The following is a 17,142-nucleotide window of genomic DNA, read 5'->3' as shown; positions in this document are numbered from 1 at the left end:
CCACATGCAGAAAAACATTCTTGTAATGTTGTGAGAAGAAATTGTTGGCACATTCAACTCCTTGGCTACTTCTCAATTTATTTCAGTAACTCTACGTTGGTTTTTATTCAGTTTATATTTCTTAGGCCAATTTATGAGTTTGGCGGTAACAACATCATGGTATTATGAAACCTGGGGACATTTTCGTCAGTTCCATCAACAGCAGCTGCCTTGAATACATAGGTATATACAATCACGAATGCTTCTGTCAGCAACACTGACAGGGTCGACTGTAAACTTTTTTTAAAAAAAGGAAAAACCACCTTTTTGAAGTTTGTAAAATATAGGGCAGAATTTGTAGAATGTTGTATTTGTAATATTATCATTTCTTGTTCTTGCAGACATTAAAACCATGGGAAATGCAGAGAGCCAAAATGTAGAACATCAATTTTATGGAGAAAAACATGCCAACTTAGGACGAAAACATACATCACGTTCTCTTCGCCTTTCGAACAAAGCAGCTCGCAGGACCAGACACGCTTCCTCAGGAAAAATTATTCACAGGAACTCGGAAGTAAGCACACGATCTAGCAGTACTCCCAGCATCCCTCAGTCACTGGCAGAGAATGGTCTAGAGCCTTTTACTCAAGAAGCCAACCTGGAGGACTTTGGAAGTCCAATCTGGGTAGACAGAATGGATATGGGCTTAAGGCCAGTTTCCTACCACACTGATTCCTCTGTCACTCCCAGTGTGGACAGCAGCACAGTCCTCATGGCAGCCTCTGTACAGAGTATGCCAGATTCAGAAGGCAGCAGACTTTATGGAGATGAGTCAACATATTTGGCTGAAGGGGGCAGTAGGCAACATTCATACTCAACAAATGGGACCACTTTCTTGGAGCCTATGAGTTTCAAGAAAAAACGTTCAAAATCTGCGGATATCTGGCGGGAGGACAGTTTGGAATTTTCACTCTCTGATCTCAGTCAAGAACATTTGACAAGCAATGAAGAGATCCTAGGCTCTGCTGAGGAAAAGGATGGTGAGGAGACTCGAGGGAGAGAGGCTAGCAACAGTCGTCAGCCGTTGGTCACCTGCCAGCGTGCCAATTCCATGAGTGATTTGTATTCTCCCCAAAACTCAAGTGCTACAATAAATGGTGGCCCACGAAACACGTTAGGAGGGTACTGTCGGAATTTAGTGTCTCGAATCCCAGATATTGAGAACCCCAAAATGTCACCAGCCACAATGGAGAATGTTCCTTCTTACAGTAATTACAACACACTCCCCTGCCGGAAATCTCATTGCCTCTCTGAAGGAATCACTCACCCCAAAATGAGCCATAGCAACAGTATGCGTGGCAGGCGAGCAAAAACGACTCAGGTAAGAGACCTATATCTTATTCCAAATGCTAATGTTCACCAATATGCTACAAATTTGTTATTCCTTATTGAGGTAAGACTTCAGTAGCTCTAGATAAGCTCTGTTTATTTTAAGATCCTTAATTTGTAATATAGGGGCAATACCCGTCTAAGCAGAACCAAAATATTTTTAGAACCAAAACATTTCTAGAACTTCATTTCCAGGTGATTTTGATGTTACATGCAACCTTTTCTGAGAACAGGAATAACACCACTGATGGTAATTGAATCTGCCAAAGAAGCACATTGTAGCTATTAGCATAGATATAACTACTGTGATTTATAAGAGTTGTAGGTTGGGCTGTATGCTGCTTTTTTTCTAAGAAAGGAAAACTGTACGGTTTCTTATTCCCCTTTACTTTGACCACTAGGGTTGTTATTTGTTTTTTAAAAACAATAATTGAAAATGTATGTATTCATAATAGTACCATCATAGGTTTAACATTTTCCAAACAAGAAATTGTTTGACCTCATCATATTAATTTTAAATACCGTCTTTTCCTTATTATTTTGTAGATACTGTAAGTTTTGGAGATGGTTGTATGTATTTATCTGACTGAGTAGCTCTGTACGTTGCATGTTTCTGTGCTGCCCTGTCCTCTGCTACTGTCAATGTAATCATAAAGATGGTTGGAGCCAGGGCAAAAATGAAACTAATGCCACATGCAATTCATGCAATATATATTCAATATACAGCTGTTTCCTTTTGAAGTATATTTTCAATTAATAGGCTTTACAGCATTAATTTTAAAGAAATAATTGCTAAAATAACATTAGGTATAACATTCCTTAGTTGTCTGTATTTGCCCTCTGTGAACATCTGATGTGTAATGTAGCCAGCAGAATAAAATTGAAAAATCCAAGAAAAAGCCTGAACAAATAGGTCAAGGCTAGCAGCAGACAGCATGCTTCAGTGACTACTCTGATTTTATTATATTGTCCATTTTGGTACGTATGTAGCAGAGAATCCAAGCTACATCTTGTGTCCCAGAAAAAGCGAAGCACTTAGAACAGAGGGGTGATAAACCAGCAGACTTGTGCTTTGGTGCTGAGTTAAGCTTTTGGGAATGCACCACTCTTAAGTGCAATTTGATCTGACAGTGTTGGCTGGTCAGATTTCAGCATCCTGCAAGCATAGGTGCTAGGATCTATGAGCATCAGTGAGAGATGCCCACTGGGTGGTGAGGAGAAGCCTAAATGAAGAGAGAGAGGACAGAGAGAGAGAAGGAGAGAAAGAGTATATGCACGCGTGCACATCAGTTGGCACTGTCTTGTAGGAGACAACTGGAGGCGGGTTTCTGGATTAGGTGCCTGTGCTTGATCCATGAAGATGTGCTGCTTCTATATATAAAAATGACATTCTGAAACAGATGCTGCTGTTTTCCCACAGAAGAAGCTCTATATTAAAAAACACACACACCCCAAAACATACAATAGAGCTTTATTTTGGGGGACATATATGGCATCGGTATAGACCCTCTTTACTGTTCTAACATGGTTATTGAGCACAGAATTCAAAAGTAAGTAAAGAGCAACTTAGTTTGTCTTGAGCTACACTTAACACATTGTTTTTTCCCAATTAATGTAATGACATCTGAGCTAGCGTTCGTACCTTGCTGTGCTCTCCATAAGGACAAATACATTTGGTAAACTTGGAGGCAATTTTACTCCCTGGTTTTTCAGATAAGACTGTATCGATGGAAAATGACTTTAATTTCAACAGGCTCTATGTTATGTTTTCAGGAGGGCTTTATTCTTAGGCTTGTCTCTCAGTTTTGGACCTTTGTTCTAAGGATCCTTTGCAGAACTTTCTGCAGTAAAAAGTCAACAGAATTACAAATCTGAACATGTTGACATTTCTCTAGCTGCTCTAAGTGACAGGGAATGTAATAAACCAAAGGAAGACTTAAAGTGCTGGCCTTCCTGGAAAGCAGTTATATCAGCCTTCCCCAACCTGGTGCCCTGCAGATGTACTGGAATGCAACTCCCAGTGGCTATGCTGGCTGGAGATTATGGGAGTTGTACTCCAACACATCTGGAGGGCACCAGTTTGGGGAAGGTTGCGTTACATCTACGAACATTACCCCTAATATCTATGTTTACTGAGTGCCGACGGAAAGGTGTTCTACTTATATACATATTCTGTTCAGGTGTGGAGAAAAAGTGTCCCGGCTACTACATGATGTTGGAGATCCATGTTCCGTGGCCCAAACTGGCTTCTAAAATGGATTCTAGAGCTCTTCACTTAACAAACTGTAGCTGAAATAGAGTAAAGGACCTGGTCTTCCATTATTCTAGCTCTGTTTATGACTTCATTATACAAATCTAGCCAAAGGAAATGTTCCTCGCTTTCCTTGAGAATTTGTAAAAGCAAACAGAATCTTAGTTTCCTGAGGCTAAATAGTAGAACTTTTACAGTTCTTAGCACCCCTTATTTAAATTAGAGCTTAAACATGGGTGTTGCTTTTCTTTAATTGGGAGCACCTTATAGTGCTTTGGAGATCATTAGTGTTAAGCAGTTAATATCTAGAAGTTGTTTTGGGGGCACCCATGCAGCAGTTTCATTTTTAATGTTAGAGGAGTTCAGTATAGCTGAGCAAGACCTCCCAGAAAAGGGGTAGGGGTGGGGGTAGGGGTGGGGGTAGGGGTGGGGGTGGGGGGGGGTGGAAGGAAAATATTGTTTATCTTTTCCGGCTGATGTAAGAATAAAAACACTGAAGAAGATCAGCTTGTTGCATCCAAATTGGTGTTGTTCCTTTCTTGAAGTTTATCTGCCTACCAACAGAGCAAACATCCTGTTGAGCAGTCAGTTGCTGGGTTTCCCTTCCAGATCCATCCTGTCTGAAATAAAACTCTGACAGAGTTTTACAAGTCAGTGAACAGGAGGGTACGCTGTGAATGGTGGTGATGGGAGACAAAGATTGGCTGGATCATTTATGGTCCTGGGGGATGACTTGACTCTTCCTTTCTGTTCTCCTGTTAGCTGTCTCTCTCAGTGTGGGGTGCAGTCCCCCAAGGAGAGAGGGACACAGAGGCCTGGTTTGCCCATAACGCTAAGCCATGGTTTATTTAACCCATGGTTTGTTGCCCCGTCCAGGGTTTGTCTGGCAGATGATCAAACAAATGGTGGTTTGTTTTCTCAATCCCTGGGTTGTTTGTTTTCCTCCTTCGCCCCCTCCCTCCCTGTATTCCAGATGCCTTTGCAACACTGTAGTACTGTCATGTAGAGTGGCTGGTTGTTGGTTTTACCACTCTTGCCCATTGCCTCTGTAGCCTGGTGAAACAACCCATAAACCACCTACAGTTCTGGGTTCACACATAATGACAGCCCATGGTTTAAACAACCCAGAGTTCACAACCCAACAACAAGCCATCTGTTCTCTTTCTGGGTTGTTCGTGGTTAGCAAACCATGGCTTGTTAGCACAGCTGGGTTCAACATCACAACAACCCAGAATTCAACAACCCATGGATTCAATAAACCATGGGTTAACATTATGTGCAAAACAGGTCAAAGCATGCCTGCTTTACAAAATTGGTTTTGTAGCCATTCGCGCTCATTATGAAAGCCTGGGGACTGTAGTTCTAGGAAAGGACTCGGTATCTCCAGAAAATTATCATCACCCTTTCCAGATACCATTCCCAGGACTCTTGGGGAGTGTGTGGGGAAACTAGGACAGTTACATGTGTCTCCTGAAAGTGCAGATTTAGTAAAGTGCTTGTACTCCTTTAAAAAAAATCCCTGTGGATGTTTTCTTTTCTCCTGGAATTATCATTCTGCAGTCAATAGTTAATTCTCAGTGTCAACTCCTGTGAGTCTTCTTTGAAGTAATAAGTGATGGAGGTGGGAGCTGTTATCTTAGGTTGTCATTTTGATTGAAAAATGAATAGCTGTACTTCAAAATAATTTTTTTTAATCCATATCACTGAAAGTAGGAGCAAATTGTTACACAGCATTGGGTAAATGTGAGAGCACTTCACAGTAATTGCATACTGTTTAGATTTGTAAATGAGATATCCACAGCCTTGGTTTTTCAGATCGGTTTCCAGCTGTGAAAGGCAAGATGGAAATTAGATGTGTTTGTCAGAAGGTGACCATCAGTAGCTGAGAAATCTGCCAATAGGTTGGTAGACTGGACTCTGCTTTCATTAAAAATAATGAAAGGTAGAGACACACAGCCTGAAATGGCCCTTGTCATGCCTATGACACGTCATGATTATAGAAATTCCATAAGACGTTTTGTAGCCTAATCCCCCTGGTCTTACAACCATTGTAATTAATTTGTATTTAGTGGCATTAATTAGAGCTAAAGCACTAGGATATAATACGAGGGCACAAACTACATTGAGATTTAGGTGGAATCCCAAACGTCCATATTGGAAGCTAGTTCCACTGAAATCAGTGAGATTTTCTTTCAGGTAAAAGTTGGTTGGATCATGGTGAGAGATGCAATCCCAAACATACGCCTCTTAGGCAACAAGTACTATGGAACTGTTCCTAAGTAAACAGGTTTAGGACTGGGCTGCCAGTAGAGGTTAATAGTCATATATTCCAGTTTATATCCTGGAATTAGGGGCCACCAGGACAGTGACTGACGCAGGGTAAAATTCACCAAGAACACATCCATCCTTTGCCAGCTCCATTGAAGTAGAGTTGCATGAGAACACCACCAAATGCATCATGTAACTGCATGGATATTTTTAGAGGAAGCCAGGTCTGAGTTCATCAGCACAGAACAATTTTTCCACATTTTCTAAAGTGGATTTTAATGAAGTTAATGGAAATGTAATGGAATATGTGCTTCAGGGAATTAGGATTACTTGGACCTGAGTGACCTGGCTTAAGCTCCATGATAAATAGGGCAAAGTTGCAGAGTTGTCTTGGGCAAGTTGTTATCACTGACTGCATTGCTCATCTATAAAACAAGGACTGACTTCTTAGGTGTTCCAGTATGGATTTACAGCACAGTTCAAAAATTAACAATGGTTCCTAAAAGTCTTGCATAAACTGCCACTTCTGCTTTACTTCTAATAAGACACTTAACTAGCCCTTTAAAGAAGCTTCAGTGTAGTGCTGTTAACATAGGTCTTCAGGATCTTTAATAAAGCATATTAAAATGGGATTTATTATTCTATATCATTTGATTCAGCTGAGTTTCCAAGGTGGCTTACATCAAGAGTTAAAACATCACAACACAAAACAACACAAATAACAAACTACAATAATAACAACCTTCACTGACTAAAAATAAAACTTAGCCCCATCCAACAAATTGCTCTGTCTAATACACTCAGTTGCATTCCTCAAATGAGTTGAAATTTCAAGCTGTTATTTAAAGAATACCTCTCCCCACCAAAAAAACACCCAAAATAAAAACAGTATTATAGTTAGCAAAAAGTAAATTACTTTTAAATCTTAAAATCATGTATAAATGGTATATTGGAAACACTTTTAAGCACTGGACCATAGTTCAGTTGTAGGGCACATTATTTTTCATTCAGACAATCCCAGGTTCAGTCCCTGACATCTTCAGTTAGAAGGATCAGTTGAGGGGAAAGTCCGCTGCCTGAGATTCTGGACATCCACTGAGTAATACTGAGCTAGATGGTGAGACCCACTATAAAGCATCTTCACGTGTTCCTTAGAAAATCTGTATTTTTCCTGAAGATCTGAGATATGCCAATTTATATAGGACAGATATAGCAGAGATCATATTGTAAAACTTCGATCCAGGGAACCTCAAGGATACTGCTTTGAACTACTGCTCTGCTTCACAGGTGAATGGAGCAATTGGAAGAATAGCATTGGTTTTTTGTGAGGCCAAGGAACCAAGGGGAGAAAGAAGAGTCCCTTGAGTGGCGGGGAAGGGGAGCACATGAGACGTGGGGGACAGTGCAGGTGAAAGCCATTTGCTGCCATTACCAGTCATGGAAACTTTTTCATTATACGTTAAAGGAAATATCCTGAGAAACAGTTTTCTAATTACTGTTGTTATGATGTTTCACAATTCACTCTGTTTCCAATATTTGGGTGTGAGAGCCACTACTTCTATAGCAGAAATGGCATCACACACACAACAGAGGTATCAGTAGGCTTGGCGGAACCCCTAGATTTGTGGGAGTACAAAAGGTCTTAAGAAGAAATCAGGGGGAAATCCAATAAACAGGTTAATGGGGACTGGGCATGCTCATTCGCCATGGAATTCTGACAGACTAGGGAAGGGGAATGGAAAAGTGGGTGGGATGAAGAGTGGATTGCAGCCTGGCTGGAAACAGGAGGATTCCACACTGCGGTGTTTTGGTGCAGGTTCCACTCGCACAAAATAATGCCCCTTTCACCTAATTTATCTGCTGCAAATTGAAAATGCTTCTGAACATTTCTGAGCAGATAGATTGACTGGGCTATGTTCAGCATTTTTCTGAAGGGCATGAAAAATATTCTGTTTTTATTTAGTTTTCTCTCTAGCCATTTTTAGCCTACTCTGTTTACCTAGAGCCTTGAGCAGTTTACAATAATAAAAACAATAAAATGTTATCAAACCAGTGCAACACATTGTTATGAACAATACTTAAAACCAAAATAGCAAACTCCAAATTCTGTCCAGTTTTCATCTTTGGCTGAATGCTTGCCTCCCCCGCCTCCTTTTGTTTTAATTTTTTCTTTCTTTTCCTTGTATGTCCTCTAAGAATGTTTTTGTCTTTTGAGGTCCAGTGACAGCTGCAATGGCCATGACTCCATGTGAGATTCAAGCAGGCAGAACTAAGCTGTAGCTACAATATATTTTTTTTTGGGGGGGAAGCATACTCTGAGAATTAATCTTGAGTGTAAAGCTGCTAAATTCAAGCCACATATATAACAGAGCAGCATGTTCACTATATATGCCTGTCATGGAGCACATATTACTGATAATTAAAGGCTGTGGGTTATTGTACATGATTATAGTGGGGGGGAACCCTAATTTTTCTCATTGTCCATTCTATTTATAGCAAGAAATATGTAGAGAAGGGCACCCAAAATGAGAAAAGGATGAGAATAGCCTTGCCCAACGTGGCGTCCTCTAGTTGTGTTGGACTGCAATGCCCATCATTCCCAGCCAACATGACCATGCCATACTGTCTGGGAATGATGGGAGTTGCAGTCCAGCATATCTGGAGGGCTGGGTTAGAGCATGTTCCCTATGAGAAAAGACTGGAGTTAATAAAATCATGCATGATGTGTCTTTCTCATAACACTAGAACTTGGAGGTTACCCAGTGCAATTGATTGGCAGTAAATTCATGACAGACAAAAAGAAAGGACTTCTTCATATACTATATTTCATTTATTGCATTTCTATACTGCCCAATAGCCAACGCTCTCAGGATGTTTTAAAAAGATTAATGGTTAATTTATGCAATTCACTTCCACAAGATGTGGTGGTAATCATGGACCTAGATGGCTTTAAAAGGGGTTTGGACACATTCGGGGTGGAGAGGTCCAGGAATGGCAGTTATAAGCAATGATTCCTATAGAGAACTTCCCATGTTCAGAGACCATTATGTCACTGAATGCAAATTGTTGAGTGACAACAGTGGGGGCAGTGCTGTTGCATTCATATTCTGACCAATGTGGGACTCCCAGAAATTGGGTGCTGGGCTGCAGACAGCAGACTGGAGCAAGTCAACAGCCGGAAACTGGGAGTCAGGACCTGAGAACAATTGGGATCAGAGGGTAAACCGGAAGCAGGACGAAGCCAGGCGTCAAAGAGCAAGGCCAGAAACACATGACACACCAGAACTCAAGTAGACCTTGTTGCTTGAGCAACATTCCCCTGAGGACCGCTCTTATCTGTACTACTTCATGCACAGGAGGATCCAATAGCCTGGCTGGACAGAGTCAGTCTGGAAGTTTCTACTTGGAGAAGTTGTAGTGACACAGCTCACCACATGGGGCAGTGGTCAGCATTTTCCAAGAATAGGATGGCCAGAAGAACTGTTCTTACATTCCTACTTGTCCTATGAAGTCATAGTTTCTCCTGTGAATCTACATGCTTGATCCAAGTGTTCTGGGAAAAAATGTAGGATTATGCCTTAATCCTAGACATTTCTTATGCCTTGACCCTAGACATTTGAAAACTTTCATTGTTGTTGTTGTTTACTCCATTTATCAGTCACCCAATAACCAAAGTTCTCTAGGCAATGTACAGGCTAAAACAAATTAAAATACCAATCAATAAAACATCACTAATTGTATGAGAAATAAAGTTTGTTTTTGTTCTGCCATGTCTTTGATCTAATGAACATCAAATTATTGCAGAGAGTGGTCAAATAGCTGTTTAGTCTCCAGAAGCATCCTATAAGCCTGACCTGAAGGGATGCATCTTCTTGTATGAAATAAATGCTTTGACTACCTGAACAGGCTTTTGATGCCCTTCCTTGCCTCTCCTTTTTTATGAGGTCAATCAAAAGATAATAGCTCCAAGTAATGGCTCTAATTATTTTGTTTGCATTTTTGTACTAAATTTCTTAGCAGTAGGATTTTGACACCTAGACAACTAAAGTTTTTGAGCTACAGAAAATCCCTTGATTATATATTATACATTTCAAAGACTTCATGTGAAAACTTAAAAAGAGCTGCCACAACCGACAGTGTGGGGGCACTGTGCTTAATTAGATGGGTGTAATTTGCAACTGTTACCCTCACCAGTTAAGTGTATGTTTGAAACGTTTATTTTCAGAATATTTCTATTTTTTTTTCCTATGACCTGGCTGGCATCTGGCATAGCAAACCTATATCTGCGTTATTTATGTATGTATGTATGTATGTATGTATGTAATTGTTCAGGTATGGTCTTTCCAGGTAATTAGTTCACTTCAGCATTTTTCTTGTTTTAACTTCAAATATATTTTCAAGGCAAGTACAAATAATCTTGACCTGTTGATGAGAGAAGGTCAAGGTTGTTTGCTCTTGTCTTAAAAAGAGAGTTTTCAGTTTTACTGAGCATTATGAACATTATCTCTCCAGCATATTCTTGGATTTTTAATAGTTTGTGTAAACACAGCAATGTCACAGCTCCATTTCACATGTTATGTAGAGATGAACCCGGGCTTTCATCAAGTATGCATTGAACAGGGAACTGCAACCAATTACAGTTCCCCGATTAGTGTCTGTATATGATGCACATCTTTGCAAAACATGTGTCACATTCATATCTTACATTTTTAGATGTATACATAGTTGAACACTTAAACTATTTCCATGTATGAAGTCAACTGTAACTTGTAACCAGATCGGGCCCCCTGCATCTGCATTATATATTGCCAAATCCATTTGCTTTAATGAATTACTATTTGGTAATACAAATTGCAGGCACAGAGGGCCCAATCTGGATTAAAACTTCAGCAGAGGGGAAAGGGTTAAAGGCTCCCTACCGCCAATGCTAGGGTCCTGGTCCAAACTGGAGGCCCTGTGTTTAATCTAGAGTAAATACAACGTAGCTGCTAGCTACATCTTCTAGTGTGTGCTGAAAGAAATAATGGGTGCACCAAGTTTGCTACTAACAAATTTACCCAATATGTATGTAGCATAGCAGTGACCTCAGCAATATGTTAATGAAGAAACTACACTCCTATTTCAGCAAGTGTGAAGCAATCTGTACACAACTAGTATCACTGGAGCAAGTCAGATCTTGTGACTTTTTTTTTCTGCTACAGCAATTCAAGAGGTCTTGCATAAGTACACCGATTCATGGGTGATACAGTTGGGAGGAGCGTGTCAGGGTTGGACTGTGGTGTAGCAGTCTGGAGCAAACCAGGAGTCCATGGTGAAGGACAGTGATAAGTAGCAGAGATGTAGCTTGCCACATGGGGTAGCGGTTAGCAGTTCCCAACATGGGGGGAGAAAGAAACTGTGGTTATAATTCTATCCATTGCTCCAGTTAATATTAGATCAACTTGTAACTTGCCCTTTTTAAAGGAAGAAGACCCTGAACTATATATGCAGTCGGCCAAGTGCTGAATGGATTGCTCCTGTGTCTGTGTGCAGGGGGGCAGGGGGAGATGATGGAAGGGAATTGATCCCTGTGCTCAGCCTCTCACTCTAGGAGAATCAGAAATCTGGGAAATGAATGCTGTTTTTTTGAGGTTCTTATGTCCATGGGAACTGCTAGCAGTGGTGGGGAAGAGGAAAAGAGGGTAGGCAACTGGAGGAGGAGGAAATAAACTCTCCAATAATTTTATGCAAACTTGTGTTAGAATCCAGGTGTCTTCAAAGGCCAAAAAAGACAAATCTGTTCAAAATATTAACACCTAATATTTTTGGTTAATAAGATGATCGGTCTGGATTTTTTCTTTGCTTGCCAAATTTGTTGTGAACTTCAGAACATTTGCAGTGTTAGGTGGCTACTTGCGTCAAATCAGACTCTTAAACAAGCCCTATGTAGGTGAAACAGCTTGCGCATGCTATCAACGCATGAGCAGGGCTGTGCCAATTTGCCCTGCTCCTGATTTTCTGCATGCTAACTAGCCCGCCCCAGCATCCCTACGTATCGCATGAATGCCTGCAGAGAGGTAGTCTTTGCTTATGCACCTGTGCAGTCGAATATCCAGATCATGTGGAAGCCTTCGCACGTACAGCCATTTCATCTGCATAGATCTGAGAATCTGTGCCTTACATTTTGAATAAAGCAGCAGCTATTTAGAAAACCTGTTTGTAAGAAACTTGCAGCACATCTGTCTTAAAAACAAAATAGCTAAATCTAAAAGGAATCTAGGGAGTCTGTAACTGGCTGAAAAATGCTGTTTGCATGTGAATGAGACAGTATTCTTCCGTGATCGCCTATTCTGAGTCAATTCTGATTACAAAAGTCCACAAAAGGTGTTGTTTCCTCCAACCCCTCCCTGGCATTCTCTGGCTTGTGCCAGGAAACCAGAGGATAGGTAGAATTGGCTTCCCAGTTTTTGCTAGGCTTTGGAGAAAGAAAGGAGAAGCAGGAGTCTCTTTCACTCCTTCCCCAATGCCTCACATGCAGTGAAATTTGGCTGTTTCCTGCATAGTGAAAGACCCAGTGGCACTTCAGAGCTAGTTGTATTACTTATCAGAGAGAAAAGCCTGTTAAGGAGTTGGCTGACTGCTGAATCACAGTTGTATGTGGTTTAGGAAGTGGGCAGTGCCCCACTTCCTCCCTGGAAGAAGCAACTGGGGAAGGAAAGAGCCTAGCTAAGCCCTATCAAAGGGTTTAGTCTTGTAGAGAGCACCAGACAGACAATGGGGGAAAGGTCCGAAGCAAGCAGATGCTCACTGGCTGGTGATGTAGGTGGCTTGTTTTTGGTTTGGCTGCTTTTTCAGGTTAGTTTGGTAATAGTTTTGTTGCGGGGGAAGCACTGTAAATCAGACCATTTGTACCTTTTGACTGGTCTTGAGTTCAGCAGATTGGCCATCCATCCACCGCAGATGGTTTTTCTTCAGAGATCTCTGTGATTTCTGGTGAACTTGGGAAAAGGAATCTTTTTTCCTTGGTGTTTGGGAGAGGGAGGGTCACCAGGTGGGAAGATAGTCAGCCCTGGCTGCCTGGATATGTGGAGCCTCTGATCGAATAAGGCCTACTTTTATCTAGTTAGTTTGCTCATATTTCTAATGTCAGTGAATATCTGTTAGTGAAATTTGCCTTTTAACAGAGCAGTGATGTTCTCCATTGGGAGGATTTTTATAGGGCCCATTCACATTTGCATGCGAAGTATATTTCTTTCTGAGTTGATAGAGTAAGAACTTGATCCAGCTGTAGCTTTTAAAAAGCCATCAGTTTTGTATGGTGGACCATTCCATACATAAGGAGTGCAGCCTCAGGCCTGCAAGCCAAAACTGGCCCTCTTGGGGTCCCAATCCAGCCCTCCAGCATTCGCCAGATGGCCACATCCCTTTCCCTGACCCCACCCACTTCTCCCCAATGCCGATCATTCGATGGTTTCCCAGCTTTTGCGCAGTGTCCACCCCACTCTAAAAGGTTGAAATCCTTCTCCTAAGACTTAGTTACTGGCAGTAAAAACTTTAAGCTAAAATATGCTGGGATTCTTGGTATTTTGGCCCAGCACCTTTTGCCTTCAGCCCCTGGAATGTGGGCCCTGAGACCTTCTCCAAAATTGAATTTGGACCCTGCCTTAAAAAAAGGTTTGATACCTCTGCCATATACCATGTGGGTTTGTTCACAGATAACATAAACCTATTAATGTGCTTCAGTGCTAGAATTATTTGCATTGTTGAGTATATTGGCAGACAAAGAGACTATAAAACGAGGGCAGACTTGTTGGAATAATAGCCATAGGGCACCTTTCTTCACCTTATTTATAATTTTTGGATTATCAGTACCCAGTCCTTGCAAAGAAGCAAATAGGATAGACTCCAGTGTTATGACTGATGGGAGGGGACCCCCATTTCTTGCTATCAGTGACAGAACAGGTGATGGAAACAAGGGCATTGCTAGTGTGGGGACTCACAATACGGGTTCCTCTCACTTGATTAGGGGCTTCTCATGCTATCTCCACAGCAGGGAAGGGGCATCTACAATGCAAAGATAAAGTGAAAAAAATGCATTTGCGGAGCTATTGGTAAATATGGAGTGGAGGCCAGGCTCATACTGAAACAATCACTAAACTCTGTACAGATCCACTCAACCCACTAAGCTCTCCCTAGATTTGTAACAGCAATAATTCAGAGGGAAATGGAGAGCCTTTGCTTGCTCTGCACTTTATATCAGGTGTGGGCAAACTTTCAGCTTACAGGATCTACTTTGTTTTTCATTAGAACCCTGAGGTCCATCAACCTTAGCCAGGTGCAAAATAGTGGCTCAGGCAAGCAGATGTACGCTAAGAATTAAGGAACAGGGCGCTTCTGAGCATATGCTCAGCCCTGGAATTCCAGAACCAAGCTCAAAGTCCTTTCACACAAAAGTCCACTTCTGGTTTCCCCTCAAGTGTTCCATTTTTCCACAACCTGGTGTAGGAGGAAAAATGCTTTTTAGTTTTTGTGATTCTTAGACAACTGGGAGACAGAAATCCTTGGCAATCAACTCCAAATCACCCAGATATCTACTACTCCCAGATCTACCTTCTGCCCCCCCCACTTTATATTGCCTGAGCATTAGAACCTATGTTCAGCTTGTGAGTGATAGGGAGGGGTTTAATACTCTTTCACTTCTTATTTTTGTGTATGTGCTTGTTTCTTTGTTGCTTCTAGAGAAACAGCTTGAGACAAAGCTGGAGATTACCCTCAGGCGAACTTAAGCAAGAGAGGCTATTATGCAATGAGCCATATGGATCCTGTGGAGTTTCTCTCAGGTGCAGGTGGAGATGATGTATTTTTGTAGGGGTTAGGCTTGAACTTCATTTCCAGGAAAGTTGTAAAATACCTGGTAACACTTCCCACATTTTGGATCTGTTTGCACAATGACAGCTTTTAAAACTGAAAGTAGTTCTGTCCCTGAAGCATTTTTGGCATTTGTTTCTAGCACTCCATTATAGATATAGATATATACAATTCCTCAGGCCTATCCCCTTTTGTTTTTATTAAAACAAATGTGGCAAAGATGTTTTGAGGTTATGTTTTGGTTTGGTTTTCTCAAGAGTACGATACGTTATCTCCAGAGTGAAACTTTATATTCTCATAGCAATATGTAGCACATCCTAAATCTTTTTCCTTGATGGTCTGTTGCGTAATGGCTAAGAGTATGTGTTCTGAGCTGACAAGTCCAAATTCAAATCTCACCTCATGTATAAATCTCCTAGATGTCCTTATCAAACTGGTATTCTCTTAAGCCGAGCATCCTTCTCTCCTCTGCCCCGCCTCTCACATCTGCAATACAGGTGGTGGTAGGGAGGGGTAATAGTACAGATTTGCCTTAAAGGGTTTTTGTAAGGATTTCTGAGAGAATGTAGATGAGGTACATTGAACATATGAATGCTTATTAGTGTAGTTTTTTTTAAGTGCCATGTGCTTAAAGGGCTGACTCACTGTGCCTTCCTGACCTTTCCTGTCTGCCTTCCAGAGCACCAATTCTCCATCGTGTATAGGACATCGACTTCTGTAGAGTTGGCAGAACTGTAAAAGAAATGCAGATCATCTGTAATAGGTGGCATCTCACATACTGATCAGTTTTTAGCTTCGGTAGTCCAGAAATCACCCAGGTTTTAAAAAGAATGTGCCTCAGTTGTAAAGTCGTTACATTCTATTGTTTGTTTGCTTGTTTAGTACATTTATATCCCGCCTTCCTTCTATCATGGAACTCAGAGTGGCATACATGGGGTTACAGGTAGGCTTCCATCCAGCCATTGACCAGACCCGCACCTGCTTAGCTTAGCAAGTTCACAGCATTATGTGTCCTCAGACCATGTCCCAGAGCATATACTGATAGCAAACTCATTCTCTGAGTGCCCGTCCTTATGTAGCCAGAACTGCACGATCAGTGCAACTATTAGCAGGCTTGGGAGAACCCCAAGATTTGCAGATTGTGCAATGTTTAATAGAAAAAATAACCTGAGGTGGGAACCCCAAAAGCACCACAATGAGGACTGAACATTCTCAGTGGCCACAGAACACTGTCTGTTGGAGGGAAAGCCAGAGAGGGAGAATGGAATGCATGGCTGGCTGGCCGGGTCCCTTAATAGTGGGCAACTTTAGGAGGTCCAGGAGGCATTTTTACCTCTCAGTCACCCCTGTGAGTTACAGTCCTACCACCAGTGTCTAAAAGAAATCACCAATTTGCTACTGAGTATTGGGAGCAAATGGCAAGAGAATGCTGTAGTGGCCAAATTTAAAGCTAAATTTGGCCACTGTAGTGTTCCATAGTGGTTTGCCACCAGTGTTTTGGCAGCTAATGGGGCTGCAGGGGCTGCATCGGGGGGGGGGGTGTATCGCTGCGTGTTGCCCACTCCTAAAAGAAGCAGCTAACAGGGACCTGCATTTTGTTGCAGGTCCCACTTATAACAGAACAAAGCTCTGCTGAATTTAGTGAAACTTTCTTTTGTGGGTGCATCTGTAGAGGTGGTCTTAATGTAGCTTTCAAGTGCTTCTGATTCACACATCACTTTCTATCAGTCATTTGGTCTGTGCTTATCTCCTGCTCATGTGCATTAGTAGTAGAAGGGATGGTCACAGGGTCAGAACAGTGGGGTCCACAGACTCTACACCATCCGAGGAGGATGTTGATACAGAGTTCTCCTGTTTTCTACCTTATCCAGGAATTCCAGAACCCTGGTCCTGGATCATGGGGCACTCCCATACAGAATTACCCTGTGGGCATGCCACACATTGTACTCTTCCTGCATTGAAAGCACTTCTGTGTACAAAACAATAACAAAAAACCTCTGCATCCGGGTTTAGAACTTCCATAATGTAACACGTGAAGTAGCCCTACATTTACTTAGAATTTCAGCCTAAGGTGTTGATCTAGTCATGGGAGCCATGAGAATTCAGCCTATCTGACAACCAAGCTATATTTTCTGATGTGTTAATGTATGAATGCTTTTCAAATTTGAACATGCTGCCAAATGATTGCTTAATGATTAAAGCCTGCCTGCTTTTTAATGTCTTGACTCATTGTGAAACACATTCGTTGTAAAATATTTTCGTCAAGGGATATTTTTCTGTGACTTTCAGATGATCTCTTTTTAATTGAAGGTGGGAATTGTGGTAATTACAACATTTTAAAGTGCAGTAGGAAATGTCATTTGATTCTTTGCTTTTACATAAAGCATTAAAGCCTAATGTGTTACAAC

At 41.4% G+C, this 17,142-nt stretch overlaps 1 protein-coding gene across 1 annotated transcript in view; it reads left to right on the top strand.

Moving 5' to 3' along the window:
- The window catches only part of TIAM1 (TIAM Rac1 associated GEF 1), a 252,285-nt gene that overhangs the window by 136,161 nt on the left and 98,982 nt on the right, over positions 1-17,142 (top strand). Inside the window, exon 5 of the mRNA XM_084843614.1 lies at positions 381-1,360. Within this exon, the coding sequence (XP_084699740.1) occupies positions 392-1,360 (969 nt within the window). The 5' untranslated portion in view covers positions 381-391. The remainder of the gene's footprint in view (positions 1-380; positions 1,361-17,142) is intronic.

This window comes from Heloderma suspectum, chromosome 3 (assembly GCF_057233095.1).
Source record: "Heloderma suspectum isolate Gila_16-S chromosome 3, 16-S_ref, whole genome shotgun sequence".
In the NCBI taxonomy this organism is placed as follows: domain Eukaryota; kingdom Metazoa; phylum Chordata; class Lepidosauria; order Squamata; family Helodermatidae; genus Heloderma; species Heloderma suspectum.
The sequence above is the reverse complement of the archived record's forward strand: the minus strand, read 5'-3'. Positions and strand labels throughout refer to the sequence as shown.